This window comes from Rhinoderma darwinii, chromosome 6 (assembly GCF_050947455.1).
Source record: "Rhinoderma darwinii isolate aRhiDar2 chromosome 6, aRhiDar2.hap1, whole genome shotgun sequence".
Lineage (NCBI taxonomy): Eukaryota > Metazoa > Chordata > Amphibia > Anura > Rhinodermatidae > Rhinoderma > Rhinoderma darwinii.
In genome coordinates, this window is record NC_134692.1 from 134,865,989 (window position 1) to 134,881,833 (window position 15,845).

The following is a 15,845-nucleotide window of genomic DNA, read 5'->3' on the forward strand; positions in this document are numbered from 1 at the left end:
GGCCTTGTGTTGTGACAAGGTGACACAGAGGATAGCTGATGTATTTATCTCAAGGAGGAAAGTACATTATTCTCGTAACTTAAAGGGGCCCTTTCCTATTCGGGCATATGGATGTAATAGAGAGCCACTCCACTCGCTCTGCCCTGTTTTCACCCAAAATGGAGAGACACTGCAAAGCAGCTTATTGCCCTGGAGGGCCCAGCCCCTTCGCGTATTTTGTAGACCTCCATTATAGTTACATGTATATTTTCTGTTTCAATATGTCTTTATGAAACAGTTGAGACATCAGAAAATATATGTCAACAGTTCTACACGCAGGTAGTAAATAGTTAGTCTTAAATAATAATTAAATCGTTAATTCCTATGAGTTTTAACATTTTGAGAAAATGGGATTCAAAATAATATGGATAATAATATAGTAATACTATACTTTACCTGTAGTGGCCGCTGCAGGGTAAATGAATGACATTGTAGCTTACCCCAGTAATTAACGGCTAACCGCTGAAAGTCGGATCCCTCAATGATCGGCTGATCACTGGGTCGGCTTCAATCAGATACATAATTAAAATGAGATTGATGGGGAGCCCATTCCCTGCTTTCTGTAAAAAGGTTGCCAAACAATTGAGGGTTCTTCTCCACTTATCAATAGGGGGTTGTAGAAACCTGAAAATAGAGAATGGGTCCCCTTCAGCTCAAGATAAGGGAGGGTCCTTTAACTGCAACAGTTTGAAGTTTCCCAGTATAGACTGAAGGACAGGGACAATCCCTGAACTATGAATGCAGCCCTCGTTACACTGGGCCGAGGGATTAACTCCATGAATTGTGATGGAAAAGTGCAGACTTCATGTGTTACTATAGAAAGTTGCAGTAGACCTGGTCACTTCTCTATTATGTATCGCTGGGCAAGTGGCACAACACACTCACCTGCCCTGTAAGGCTATGTTCACACGCAGTGACCAAAAACGTCTGAAAACACGGAGCTGTTTTCAAGGGAAAACAGCTCCTGATTTTCAGATGTTTTTGAAGCCACTCGCAATTTCCACTGTTTTTTACGGCCGTTTTGAACTTTTTTTTCGCTAGTCAATGAAAAACGGCTCCAAAAACGTCCCAAGAAGTGACCTGCACTTTTTTCACGGCCGTTGTTTTACGCGTAAAAAAACGCCGCGAAAAACGCTCTGTCGGAACAGAACGCCGTTTTCCCATTGAAATCAATGGGCAGATGTTTGGAGGCGTTCTACTTCCGATTTTTCAGCCGTTTTTTGGGCGTTTACGGCCCGAAAATAGGTCGTTTGAGTATAAAGGTATGTTCAGTGCCCCTCAGATTTATTACCTTACCAAACTTTGCCCCTTCCAGTAGACCCGTCACCCCACAGAACGCACGGGAGTGAATTACAAAGAGGATTCACCTTAGGAGCAACTTTCAATGCCACACTCTCGTGGGGTGTCCACAGTATAGAGCTACTTTACCTGTCCATGTCAATTAATTATTTACAATCTCTACCTGTAATCCTAGTGTTAGACACAAGGGGGCAGCAGTCTCACAGAGATCACTTCACTAAAAGGGGTTTTTACACAGGGCGATTATCGGGCAGACAAGCGTGCATATAACGCTCCGATCAGCAAATGAACGAGCAAACGCTCAATATCTGCTGGTCGCATCGTTTTAAAAAAGTAAAATATTATCGTTGTCGGCAGCGCATGTGTAAACGGAGCCGCACTGCCGACATGATGATAATGTATGGGGACGAGTGATCTGAATAACCACCGCTCGTCCCATCCATAGCTCCGTGTGACAGGAGCAAATGAGCGCCGATCAACTTGTATTTTCAAGGGAAAACAGCTCCTGATTTTCAGCCGTTTTTTAAGCAAGCTCACGTTTTTTTATGGCCGCTCCAAAACCGGCTCAAGAAGCGACATGCACTTTTTCGTAGGCATTTTTGTATGCGGCCGTTTTTAAAGTAACGGCCTGTCGGAACAGGATGCCGTTTTTCCCATTGAAATCAATGGGCAGATGTTTGGAGATGTTATGCTTCCGTTTTGTCGGCTGTTTACGGCCTGAAAAACGGCTGAAAATAAGCCGTGTGAACATACCCTAAGAAGTAAGGGGACAGGAAGGGAGTATGACAACACGATCTACACACCAGGCTTGCTTGTAATCATGGAGAGACAGTTCTGCATTGGAGCTGTGTACGCAAAACGGCACATTTTTTCATTTTAAGACTTTGCAAAATGACTTTTTCTTTTAGATTCAATGGAGCAATAAAATTGCTGTGAAGGCGGACACAGCCTTTAATTTTTATTTGTCGTAATCTAGATAGAGACACAAGCTGGTAGCCAGACTGCAGTTCGTGACATTACGAGGGGAGGGGGGGGGGGGGCGGACACTCTTGGACGCAGGGTTTGGTTGCGGTTTTCTCGCTGATTCAGCGTTGTGCTACATATCACATATCTCTGATCAGCAGGAGCGTGTTTAGCAGCCAGTAGACTAGGGCCTGGTTGGGATCTAGAATTATCTATAACCAGTGCTTGATGAGTTATACTTGGGGCTTATTCAGATGAACGTACACGTAGTCCATGCGCTGGATGTTTGTTTTCCTTTTTTTTTATGACCGTCACACAGACTGATATATTTCTATGGGGCTGTTCAAGCGGCTGTTTTAACGGACCGCGTGCAGGGCCCGTGAAAAAAAGGACATGTCCTATTTTTGTCCGTTTTCACGGGTCCCCCAACAGACAAGTCTGAGGGATCTGTGAAAACCGGTGCGACACAGTTTACACTCGTTCATCTGAATAAAGCCCTACAGTAATTTTTTTTTCAGTCCATTGTAAACCTGAAACCGGCAAGAAACGGAACAGTTGCCCATCACAGCCCAGTAAAGGACGTTCTACCCAGCTTAAAATTTAAAGCAGTGATCTGATTGGTTGTCACCCCTTCCAGGTTTCATATTCTGCTTGTAGAGCCCCTTTACGTACCGGACCAGTGATAACTTGTTTTGGTCTTCTAGGCTGGAGACAAGTTGCAGCAGTGTCAACGACTTGATGATCGACTCTGGGAAAGCAAGCGACGTGTCTGTGTGCAGCTGGCCTATGGAACCGATCCACTGGACTCCCTTCCCCATCCTACACCAGCTGTCCCTGCAGTCTCCGGTAAGCGTGAGTTTGTTGGGCTATGTTCATACTGCTGCGCTATCCTTCTACTTGGTCATGGAAACCCTTTAATAGCCGAGATTCACATGAGCGTGTCGTTTTGCAGGCATAAAAAACACATTTTTACTGCATTGCAGTTCCGTATGGCATCAGTGTACGGTGCGTGTCTGCATTTTTTTTATGCACGTATGTCACGCGTTTTGTTTTGGAGGGGTTTTATTTTTTTAATCAGTTTCTTTAGCAACTGGTGTGTGAAAATCACGGACAGCACACGTTAGTGTGCTGGCAGTTTGTTTTTTTTCCACGCACCCATTTACTTCAATGGCTGCGTGGTGCGCAAAAACACTGCATGTCCTATTTTGGTGCGAGTTCCATGCAACGGACACACGCTGCATGGAACACAACGCATGTCTGAATAGCCCCATTGATTTTCATAGGTCCGCGTGGTGCTTGTGAAAAAAAAACGGACAGCACACAGATGTGAAAAACGCTCGTCTGAATAAGGCCTAATGCCTCATGCACATGACCGTTGTGCCACTCGGGGCGTTTTTGACGGCATCCGAGTGGCACCCGATAGTCTTCACGGACCCATGCGCTTTAGCTGGTGAATAGAGTCCGTGAAAAATGGTCCGAGTCTCCGATCCGAGGAAACATAGGACATGTCCTATCTTTCCTCGAATCACCGACAAGACAGCACGGCACACTCGGTCGTGTGCATGAAGCGCAAGTCAATGGAGTCTGTTGGGTGCCAGAGGCTTTCTATTCCAACTATAGAAACCTTGCCAGCACCCATTAAAAGTAGATCCGAGTCAGTCGGGTGCGGAATCTGGCAGAGCATTGATGCTTCCATTAGGGTGCATTCACACATGCAGATTTTTGAGGCAGTTTTTGAAGCCAAAGCTAAGTGTGGATCATAAAGGGAGAGAAGGTATCAAGGACACTTACTGATCTTCCCTTGAATCCACTGCTGGTTTTAGCTTTAACCAAACTGATCCAAACCTGCACGTATGAATACATCCTTATGAACAAAAATTACAGCGCAAAAAACCTTAGGTCTAATGTACACGACCGTGTGTGCTGCCTGAGTCCTGTCCATGGAAAGATAGGACTGTCCTATCTTTTCGCGGATCGGAGAGTCTGGTCCATTTTCACAGACCCGATTCACCCGCTAAAGTGAATGGGTCTCTGAAAACCATGGGGTGCCACTCTGATGCTGTGAAAAACAGCACTCGTGTGCAACTGGCCTTAGATCCCAGCATTATAGGCAGAGCTGTTGGCCAAAAGCAACCTTTACCTAGGAAAACAGCCATGGATATTAAACAGGCCTTGTCAATAGCAACCAATCACAGTGCAAGAAATTAAAGTGGCGCTCTGATTGGTTGCTATGGGCAACAAGGCCAGCTTTCCTCTTAAACAGTTTTGATAAATGAGGCCTGATGTTTTAGTGCAGGGCCTGAGGGGACGGGACATGATTGGTGTACGTTGAATCCCTCTGAGAGAAACAGTCATGCTTCTTCTTCCTTGGACCCTGCACTAGATATAACAGTATCAGTTTGTACTGCAGTGTTTCTTTAAAACATGGTTCTCAAAACGCAATCTCAGGGACTGCAACTTGACGAATGAAGTAGTTTTACACATGCTGGTACATATTGATATTAAAAGGAGCTGTATGGGTTAAAAAAATATGGCGGCTGCTTTCTTCCAGAAACAGCGCCACACTTGTCCATGGGCTGTGTCTGGTATTGCAGCTCAGCTCTATTCAAGAAGATACTGTAATACCAGATGCAGCCTATGGTCAAGAGTGGCGCTGTTTCTAGAAAGCAGAAATGCTTCTCTTTTTATACAACTCCCTTTAAATAACCTTGCGAGCTGGTATCCGGACAAATGACGACCATGTAGTACATCCCCCCCCCCCCCCCCCTCTCTGCTGTCCATAGGGCATATGGACAGGGGTTGCCCAATTAGAACAACTTACTAGACTTAAAAGGAGCACGAATATAAAATATCTAAATACAAATTTGTGGTCTCCCATTAGTAAAAACTTTAAACTAGCGATTTTTTTTTTTTCAGTTTCACGCTCGCAGACCTCATTCATACTTTGAAGGGATGGAGCTGGTCAACACAGAGAGGAGCTGGACTGCGTAGCCATTGCCATTCTGACGGGAGAACCTTTCAAGAAGGGCTAGTGAACGCCATCTTATCAAGGACACTTATGACAGTGCCTACAACGTACAGAACTTGTCAGTCCCACAAGACGTGGGTCAGGAAACGGACCGTGCACAGACTATATACTGCGTGTAGCACTTGTGTGTGGTGTTCATCATCCCATGTGATTGCAGAAACTCCCATGTCGACGGCTCTGGACATCTACATCACATCATGGTCATCTGACTTCATCTACTACTGTCTTGCGGATTGATTCTCGCAACAGATAAACCACTTAAGGTATTACCAATAATAAAGTGTTGCTCTGCCGGGGACTACAAATTACTTGAGGGATCCAAGACATTGTGGCTTATATATAATGAGAACTGCGCAGGTTATGACTCAATCCCTGCTCCATTGTAGGGCACAGCAATGTCACTCGCGATACCAGTCATGACTTCAGTGTTTCGGGAAAAGATGTCGCCGACCACCATTGCAAAGTTGCCTCCTATTGGGCGATCTTTACGATCTTCATAGTCATAAGCTGCCGTTCTGTAGCTGGGCCTGACTTTCTATCTCTGAGTCCACCATTGGAAATAGGGGTATTTTAGAATCTGTAACTTGGCCGCAATACCTGGACCTCTTTTGGTTGGACCATCATAGGATCATGTCCGGTTTAGTAGAACTGTAAGAGGTCAGGGAATTGCGATCAATATATGGAGGCGGTGATGTACGTAGTTAACCCTTCCTATTAGATTACATTGGTGCTATAAATCGATGTGTGTTAAATTGCCTAAACAGATTATTGCACTTTTAGGGATTGTGCACAGGGCGGATTTTCCGTTTCCCACCGCAAATTCCGCCGCGGAACTATTTCTGCCGACAGCAGGAAGATTCCTCCCTCCCATGGAAATCAATGGGAGGTTCGGGCGAAATCCGCCTGAAGATTGAGCAGGACGCTTCTTTTTCCCGTTAGCCAAAATAATCAGCGGGGAAAAGAAGCGTCAGACTCGCATTGAAAATAACAGGAGGTGGAATCCGCTGCAAAATTCCTACGTGTGAACATATTAAAAAAACACACAAAAACAAAACAAAAACCACATGAGCGGAGTTAAGAGCAAACGTACTTTATTACATAACAAGCTTCATAAAACAAAAATAAAACAGGAAGCATTCAAGCATTGGAACAATACAATAAGAGGCTGTAAAAGAATCGCTCCATTCAAGTGTTTGGAGGGCAGCTAAACATTGAGATACTTTATACCTTCTCCTGGGAAGCGTCACAAAGCTAGCTTTGGTAGTTTTTTTTTTTTTTCCTTTTTATGATTTTTTTTTTTGTTACTAATTAAGCCCCCAGAAAGTGTGCGAGGCCCGACAATACATCTTATTAGAGAGAGAGGCCTCCCGACACGTTGGGGGGGGGGGGGGGGGGGGAGGTAGGGCGGTGGGTCCTGCAACACATTGTGTAATAATACCATGCAGGTGACCCCCCCCCCCCCTGCCCCCACCTTCAATAAGAGCGGGGCCAGGATTCACTACAGTACTGTTTGTAATAAGTTACAGATAAAGTGTTTGTCTTATTGAAATACAGAAGGCGGACTTGAAATGACTACCGTACGAGGATCACAGCGCACTCATTGGCAGATTAGACCAACTTGTCTAGCTACACAATACAAAACACCATTGTGCTAGTAAAGCACCGGGGGGGGGGGGGGGGGGGTAAATGCAAGACGAATGTGCTAGGTACAAAGAAAATACAATGCTATTTAGTCACTGCTGGGTGTTTCTTTAACTGAGGTATAAAGGCGGTAAAAAGCATACTCAAGTGTTAATATCAAATGTCATTTCCAAGCGGCTGTGTCCTGTATATATATATTTTTTTCAAGTTATAAGTTTAGTGCAGGATAGTACAGTTAGAAACATATTCTGGCGGAGTCCTCCTTAAAGCAGACCCATATCTCGCAGTGGCGGCAGCCATTTTACAGATGGAGCAGAGCTGAGTTTGTCATTTAGAAATGTATTTTGTGCATCGCGATCGCTCAGTGGGAAACCACAGATGACACGTTGTCGTATCCGCGTAGCAATAACCTGTGTAAATGGCTGCCCGCGCTGCACAAAAGGTGTCGGGCCGCTTTAAGGTTTTCCCAGATAAACTAAGGCTATATGTTTATATACCAGGAACAAACGCTGAAGTGTTTGCCTCGTACATTACGAATATTACACTTCTCCTCTGATTATTCAACACGTTTCACACCACTAAAATGCAGTCCGACCCACGTTTCGAGGTTTCTATTAAAATCGGACTGCACAAAAAAAAACAAAAAAAAAAAACAACAACAACATTAACGAAGGCTAAGCAGCGAGAAGTACATGGTTCACTAATCTCAAACTTCATCAATCAAAAAAATTGTAAAATGTACAATCATTTTCTATTTGTAAACAGTTAAAAAGCCACAAGTTTGATCTGTATCGTCTGACACAAAACAATCAGAGTCAAGGCAATGAGCAAATGGCAATGTGTGCAGAGTGTAACGGGCCGCGGGGTTAATAGTAGGGACACGAAGCTGCGCCAGTTTTGGGGGGTATAAACCTGGAATTGGTTGAAATATTAATGCACCACGTGTTCGATTTTTTTTCCGTCTCTTTCATCAATTAAACAAAAAAAAAATAATACATAAAACTGGCTTTGGTTGTCCCAAGTATTTATAGAGCCCACAGTAAATCCTGCTCCGATCATCCCCGCCAGCAGTGGCTGGATTAAGTGTTATCCCACAGGCGGGTGGGGTTATAAACATATGGGCTCATATTAGTGGTTTGTATTCCTGGCAGATGCTTGGCATAAGGTGTATACATATATACACTTAGCAGAGGCAGCCACTTTCTGGACTGATGTGCAGAGGAATGCCGGCAATCCAATTACTTAAGATGTTAAAGGGGCCGCGTTGGTTTGGAAACACATGGCTACTCAACCCCATTCAATTGAATCAGAGTGCACTGCAATACCACATAAAACCTATGGACAGGAGGGGCAGTGTTTCTGGAAATAGCCATGTCTTTCTAATCTCCTACAACCACCTTTAAAAAGGCTCGTAATGAACCAATCACAGTGATCGCCCGAATGAATTGCTGCATTCTCAAGAAGGTAATAATGAGCGGATAAAAGTGGCTGCTTCATTGATGTAGTTATGGTGACAATTCATACAGTAACACTTAGGTGCTTAAAGTAGAACTTTTAATATATGTCAGAAGTTTTGATTGGCTGGGGCCCGAGCACGGTGACCCTCACCGATGGCTAAAACGAAATCAGCAGAAGCGCTGAGCCTCTTAGTTTCTGATCAGATTTCCTCAGCACGGAGTATGGGCTCAAAAGAAAGTCTATGGGTCCGTACACCGCTCGCTCAGCTTTCCGAAAGAAATCGGAAACTAAGCAGCACAGCGCTCACCAGAGCGCTTCTGTTTCGTTTTAGCGATCGGTGGGGGTCTCCGTGCTCGGACCCCAACAAATCAAAACTACTGACATGTCAAAAGTTTTTTTAAAAAAAGTTTAGTTACTCTTTAAATTATTTGGCGAGCGTCAAAACAGGAAAATAAGGGGCCTGTACTGCAAGAAACGGACTTACGTGCCGCATCATCCATTAATATGAGACGCGCAGCATATGTTTACCTTGGACCCAGCAATCCAGTATTGATGCACTCCTGGCTGTTGTGGGAAGGACAGGAGCAGGCTTGCTGTACCTCCCCTGGAAGAGGAAAGAAACCTAGGGAGAAGAGGCAGGAGAGTAACTGCTGGTAACCCCTGTCCCCCACTATAATGTGCGGTGGAAGGGTCAAAAGGTCAGGATTTACACTTCAATATATATATATTTTTTTACCCTTGTTCAGTGTTTTTTTTTTTTTTAATTCTTTCACCAAACAAGCAGAATACCATTTATGGCAACAACATATTATGTAACTTGTTCCTTTTGCAATTTAAGTTTTTTTGCAATCATAATAAGTCTAAACATTTAAAAAAAAAAAAAAAATATATTTTTTTTTTCCATTTTTTGTTGTTTGCGCAATATACAAAGAAATTGATCAGCCCAGTACTCGGTTACAATGTGCATAAATGTGCATAGTTACTAAATAATCGGCTTAAAAAACAAACACATTGCAAAACATTAATAAAACACTGTCACAAGCAAAGACACATAATTAAAGTAACATAAAAAAAAAAAAAAAGGAAAAACTCGTTATATCAGCAAATCTCCAGACTACTCACTAAAAGACACGGCATCAAAAGCAAAACCATCTCTTTATCTTGGCTTTAGAAAGCTAGAAAAGAGCTGGGGGAGGGGGATTGTTTTTGGCAGAGAGGAAAAGTCTTTGAGAAATTAGCACAGTTGGTGCTAAAAAAAAATAAATTGCATTTTCTAGTGATTTTCTTTCGTTATATCGGGGAGGAGGAACGCTTACCTATCTTATTCCTGAGAGTCACGATGTTTTCCCCATTTTTGATTTAAGAATTCAAGAATCAAAAAAAACAAACACACACACGAACACAATTGGACTCCCAGAGATAAAAGCATCTTCAGCATATTTTCTCTATTTTTTTTTTTTAGAATTTTTTCTTAATCTAATGGAAGAGTAAACATTTGAAAAAATAATAAAAAAAAAATAATTCCCTCCCACCCTCCCAAAAATATCGACTTTCCCAAAAGGGGGAGAAAAAAAAATAAAATAAAAAAAAAATTATGTAAACAAGAGGTTCCTGGTAAGTCACCTCTAACACAAAATGCAAAGCCTTTGAAAGTGCTGCCCCCTACTGGCACACATAGGGTGTATGTCACAGCTGTGGCCACTATTTTTTTTATTACTTTTTTTTCCATTTTTATTTTTTTTTGTACTTTTAATGTTATATATATTTTTTTTTTATTTATTAAAACCGTAGAGCTAAATTCTATTAGGTTTTAGTCATGAAAACCTGGTGCAATACTTTTCATTATTTTTTTTTAATTCTTAAAAACTAAGTTATAACCGTCAGTTATTTTAACCCCCTTCAGCGCTGGAGGCGCCAGTCTTAACGCATTGCTCTGCAACGGGCAGCTGTGCGTCACTCGGGAGCTAGAAGGCAGTTAAAAACGTAATACCACAATTACGTAGGTATGTCAAGGCATCTTAGAAATAACAAGCATTAAATCACTTATGTGTTGTCTTAAGTACACGCTAGAGTAAACAGTTACACTTGAGCCGTTTCTGATCGTTACAAGGTAAAACAAAATGTGACGCACAATTCAGTGCAACAGAGAAAACGGGGGGGGGGGGGGGGGGAGACGTAGGGCAGACGGGTAGATACCGAGCTTGGAAATTACAAACTGGGTTCAGGACATCGAGGGAAAAAAAAAAAATATAAAACTGGAATTGAAAACAGACAAAACAGCTCAATAGACGCAGTAAGTATCAATAGCACTAATGTGGAAGTGTAAATATAGATTATTTTTTTTTCTCTATTTCACATTATAATATTGGCCTGCATGATTCAAGTATTTCAAACTGATATGTTGTGGGCGAAAATAAAAAGTGGGAAGTGTGCAGAAGAGCTATCCCCGCAGTGCAGCCTGCAGAGGTTTCACACTAACAAGTCCAGCCAGGGGCTGATCAGTAACAATCATCTGAGGTCATGGGTGACGTAAGCTACATGGGCTCCCCATTTAAGTGATCGACAGGTAGAAAAGAGCCGACAGGCGATGAACTGCTCAGACCCCTGCTCTCGCTGCTTGGGTTACCCCATAAGCTTGTGGAATAGTTTGGAGTGCCCCACAGAGAAGTGCCATGAATATCTCCCGAGCTGGAGCCAGAAGCACCTGGGCTGTTCCAGTGATTGATATCTCCGCGGGTAGAGATGCTGTGTGGGCTATCCAGAGAACCTAGCCGGGAATGGGCAGAGCCCAGGGACTGCCAGCCCGAGGAAGGGGTCATTGACTGGCCTTGTGCAAAGAAACGACTTATCTCCTCTTCACTAGCAAACTCGGCAAGGATAGTAGTGTTCCCTAAAACACACCTGTGTGGGGGAAGGAAATAAGATGAATTAATAAGTCTGTACATCGCTGCAGAATAGGTTGGCACTATATGAGCAACACGAGAAAAAAAAATCCTGTGTGCGAGTTATAGAATCATGAAGTAACGTACGCAGCTAGAAATATTCTCTACCATTCGTAGGAGTTTGGTTCTCGAGATTGATTGTCGCATCATAGACCCTGGGGGCATATTGCTAATATACGCCACCAATGTCCAGTTGGCATAGGTCAGACAGCAGTAATACCTGCTAATCACTAGGATAAAGGGTCAGCGGTACTAAGAAACCGCCATGCCACTTCATTTTCTGCTGGCAACACTTTTTGCAGTCAGTTGCATGGACAGTCAAGGACTACAACGCTTTCATAGCATCGCTCTTCATTCTAGTGATCAGCGGGGGTCACAGCGGTTGAATCACTATCAATCAGACATTGGGAACATATCTTGGCAATAGCCTATGCCAGTGGTCCTCAACTGGCGGACCGCAATACGAATCCGGACAAATCTTGATGCAAGTAGCTCTACTAAGTTTGAGAAACTTTACCAAGACGATATCTTTACTGTTAGTGTTCAGTTTGGACATTGACCTGACCGTAAACCCAGGTAAGTGGACCTCTACTAAAACTAGTAAAGTAACCATGTCCTATGCCACCAATGTCTATGATGAGATAAGCCAAGCAGCCCACAGGAACAGCTTTGAGGATATTAAAGGGATTGTCCAACAAAACACATGCATGCTTACAAATCCGACCACTGGGACTCCCAGCGATGAGAAAGGGGGACCGAAAGTCCCACGAAGTGCTCCATGAGAGAAGCATAGGACATTTGGGGTCTGTGTCCGACAGCTCCATAGAAGTTAATGGAGTGCCAGTCGCACTTTGGAGCATGCGTGACCGGCACTCCATTCATTTCTATGGAGCTGCCAGACACAAGCCAGACACAGACCCCGGATGTCCCGAGCTTCTCATGGAGCACTTTGGGGGACTTTCGGTTCCTCGTTCTCCTGATTGCTGGAGGTCCCAGCGGTCGGACCCCCAGTGATCACACATGTATCCCCACTTATGTGAATAGGGGATACATGTGTTTTGTGGGACAACCCATTGAAACGTTTTCCATGCCTCTACAGCCATTATTTGCAGATCTGATCATTTCTACAGCAACCTTGCAGTATAAGGCACATTCTTAAGTTTAGTTAAGAGCCTAAACTAATGGGCCCCCAAGAGATCAATACTTACATGTGCAGAGACTTTTGTGCCTTTACTACCTCTTCCTTGGAACTGTAACGGACCAGAGCAGTACCATGGGGCAGGTTCAGATGGAATGTAATCAGTGGCCCGTGCTGCATGCACAGAGTACGCAGGGTGGAACCATCAATCTGAAGAAAAATACCAGCAGGTGAGTAAAAAAGGTATAAAATAGCAAAAAAATACACTATTAATAAATACAAATAAGATATCAATACTCACTTGAGGTGTTAAGTTTTTCAGTACTAGCCAATTTGTTATTCTCCCTGAGCTATTATCACTCCAAGTGGAACCTGAAAAACACGTCAGCAATATTAGAAATTAGTGAGGGCAGTGGTCTCCATCCTCAAAAATATCAGAAAAAATAACCAGCTTGTTCACCATCCCACTCACCTGCCAGGTGGTTGGGTGGTAACCATTTTGCTTGCCCTTGAAGAAGTGTTGATTCATACCCTGAACTGCTATTTCCAAGTTCACCACCAGGAGGCAGCAGCCAGCTATTAAATACTACAAGTGAACAAGACCTACCACAGTTGGGTTTTCTTACCTGGCGTGTATCTGGAATCAGAAGCTCCCCACCCACTACCGAGGCGCATGGAGCCGTTATCCCAGGCAGATAAAGGCGGCTTCTGTCCAGTGAGCCCGGGGGGAGGCCTGGACGGAGCACTGATGCTTTTAGATGGCAAAGGGACTTTCCACAGCTCATGAGCCAGGGAGGTGTTACCGACGGAACCAGGGGACCAAGTTGGTTTGGGATCACTATTTCTAACTGTACACAAGAAAGGAAAGGATTGAGTTAATTCAGTAATGATAAAAAATATAGCACGACTATGACTTGTCTACATTTCAAGCTCAGATGTTTGTTTTTAAATCGTCGTACCTGAAGTGCTTTGTGCGGTACTGCTGTGGGAGACATTGTAGTTGGAGGCACGAATGGATGACCAGGCACTATTTGAAGGCAGCGTGGTGTTCAAAGATGAGGATGACCCTGCAAAAGTCACGAATAACATCTCAATGACACGTTCGAGTCAGTCCCAGTGACAACCGTGTGAAAAAAAACGTAAAAATACCTACCACTGTTTCTGTCCCTGAGGTGGTCAACACCCCGCACAGTACTAATGGACAGATTATTGAGGACACTGCCAGGAGTGACATAGGGGTCAGTTTCTGGGTCAATGTTTGGATATCCTTTCCATGGCTCACCAGGGCGAAATTCTAAAACAAAACCATCAGAAGTCTTAAGGCAAGAGACAAACAAATACAAGAACAATCTTGCAAAGCTCCTATGAAGAACAGGCTCGTCACTCCACAACAGCGCTGTAATGCTGTACCCCATTATTAGTCATACACGTACTTCCCAACCATCATATCAAGTGTCAAATAAATTCACTCAGACAAGTGGCACAGGTCACCAATAGGGCACGCAGAGCTATAAAAGCTCCTATGGAATTGTAAATCTACAGATTACTCAACCATGCAGCTTATATCTACATGACTTCAGGGAGGCTGCTCCGCTGAGCTACAAGCATTAAAGCTCTAAACGTTTTTGCGACCTACACATCGCATGTTAACATTGGGAATAGGCATTTTAACCTGCCCTTGGATCGGTTTTATGTTAAGTGATATGCAAGTGAATTTTGATCCTTCTTTCAATGATTTGTTTTTCCTGTTGAAGTATTGATTTAAGGGGGTTCTCCAAGAATTAATGGGGTATGGCGCTGGCAGAAGTGCCGCAACCCCTTTATTGCGCTCATTGGTGGAGGTTGGATTTGCATGATCAAATAATAATGGCCTATAGAGAGGAGAGGCCATTGAGGTTAAGGTCCCAGAGAGCCCTTTTAACATTCTTTAACAACCACGGCCAAGACTTCATTAACTTAATACAGGGAGCAGCGGAACAACGTAACTCACCTGGTGGCCAGTTGACACTGCTGGAGCCATTTGGCGATTTGGCACTGGGCCAGCCATCCCCTATAGATCCTGGAGGGCTGGATGGAGAGTTACTGCTGTTCATGAAGTCATAAGAACCAAAAGGAGAGTCTTCAAGCCTAAAACCGCTTGATAAAGCACCTGTTCAGACAATAAAAAAGCTTTTGCATCAAAGACAAACAGCAGCAATGTCTTCTAGATCACACGACAATGAGAAATCATTCTATGCTGAATGTAAATTGTTAGCCGTCTGTTAATGTATAGGAGTAGCGATCAGCTGGAGGCCCATTACCATGTTTACTGGAATTCTGGTCCAGTGAATTATTGGGAGACATGTTATCAACTGTAGTCCACTTCCTCAGACGGGATTGTGGTTCCTTCATTCCCCCAAGATCCATATTTACATTCGAGGTCAAGCCTAAAAGAAAATAAAAGCTTAAAAAACGCTCCACGATAAATCAAACACCAGGTACCGTGACAGGTGACGAGATATTTACGGAGAGAACCAGAGAAAGGCAAATCACTCACCTAATGAAAAGCCATTGAAAGCATTGATGGGTGAAGGAACTTTTGGAAGTTCTGGGGTTGAGTGGGGGAGAACATTGTCTAGGTAAGACTTCGCAGGAGGCTGGTGAAGCATTTGCTGTTGAGAAGGAGGCATCGCTTGCTTCATTAGGAGATTGGGGTCGAGCTGGCGGGACTGCTGCTGCATACTAAGGGAGCGGGCCTTGAAATGAAAGACAAGATTTCATCAGTAAGTCACTACATACATCAAGAATACTCAAAATTAATTCCAAGAATAAAACTTGCTGCTGCAGGAAAAATGTAGTATTACATGGGGTCCATCCAAACGAACTGCTCACTATGTGATACCCTACAAAAAAGCTTTTTTTTTTTTTTATTAGTTCCCCCATTCTGGCTTACGGAGGGGGATCTCCTGTCTAGGACACACATATGCACTAACAGGGGATATGGAAAGGAGTGGTCTCCATGAGATCACCTGTTTAATATGAAGGAATATCTCAGATAAAAGTAACAATATTGGACCTGGTACAATATTGAATGTTTTAAAGGGGTTTTCCAGCAAGTATAGATTGATTGCCTATCCGCAGGCCATCAATAACCCTTGGGTCGGGGTCAGACTCCCGGGACCCCCACCGATCAGCTGTTTTGAAGGGGAGAAAAGGCTGCAATACCTGCGAATCATCGCGAAATGCGTGTCGAAAATTCACAGTGGGCAAGTAGAAATTAAGAGGAAGCAGCGCTCGTACGAGCGCTGCACCCGCTTCAAAGCAGCTGATCGGCATGGAGTCTTGGGAGTCGGACCCC

At 43.7% G+C, this 15,845-nt stretch overlaps 2 protein-coding genes across 4 annotated transcripts in view; one reads left to right on the forward strand and one right to left on the reverse strand.

The window, feature by feature from the left end:
- Nucleotides 1-5,621, forward strand: part of LOC142655869 (uncharacterized) — a 35,633-nt gene extending 30,012 nt beyond the window's left edge. The window contains exons 9-10 of the mRNA XM_075830511.1: nucleotides 3,006-3,147; nucleotides 5,218-5,621. Of these exons, the coding sequence (XP_075686626.1) occupies nucleotides 3,006-3,147; nucleotides 5,218-5,292 (217 nt within the window). The 3' untranslated portion in view covers nucleotides 5,293-5,621. The remainder of the gene's footprint in view (nucleotides 1-3,005; nucleotides 3,148-5,217) is intronic.
- A 782-nt stretch (nucleotides 5,622-6,403) lies between these two features.
- TNRC6A (trinucleotide repeat containing adaptor 6A) overlaps nucleotides 6,404-15,845 on the reverse strand; it is a 61,713-nt gene continuing 52,271 nt past the window's right edge. For all 3 annotated transcript variants that reach the window (XM_075830506.1, XM_075830507.1, XM_075830505.1), the window contains 9 exons: nucleotides 15,045-15,243; nucleotides 14,809-14,934; nucleotides 14,499-14,657; nucleotides 13,662-13,802; nucleotides 13,468-13,575; nucleotides 13,135-13,356; nucleotides 12,810-12,880; nucleotides 12,579-12,718; nucleotides 6,404-11,329 (listed from right to left, as the gene is read on the reverse strand). In XM_075830506.1, coding sequence (XP_075686621.1) covers nucleotides 10,963-11,329; nucleotides 12,579-12,718; nucleotides 12,810-12,880; nucleotides 13,135-13,356; nucleotides 13,468-13,575; nucleotides 13,662-13,802; nucleotides 14,499-14,657; nucleotides 14,809-14,934; nucleotides 15,045-15,243 — 1,533 coding nt within the window. In that variant the 3' untranslated portion in view covers nucleotides 6,404-10,962. The remainder of the gene's footprint in view (nucleotides 11,330-12,578; nucleotides 12,719-12,809; nucleotides 12,881-13,134; nucleotides 13,357-13,467; nucleotides 13,576-13,661; nucleotides 13,803-14,498; nucleotides 14,658-14,808; nucleotides 14,935-15,044; nucleotides 15,244-15,845) is intronic.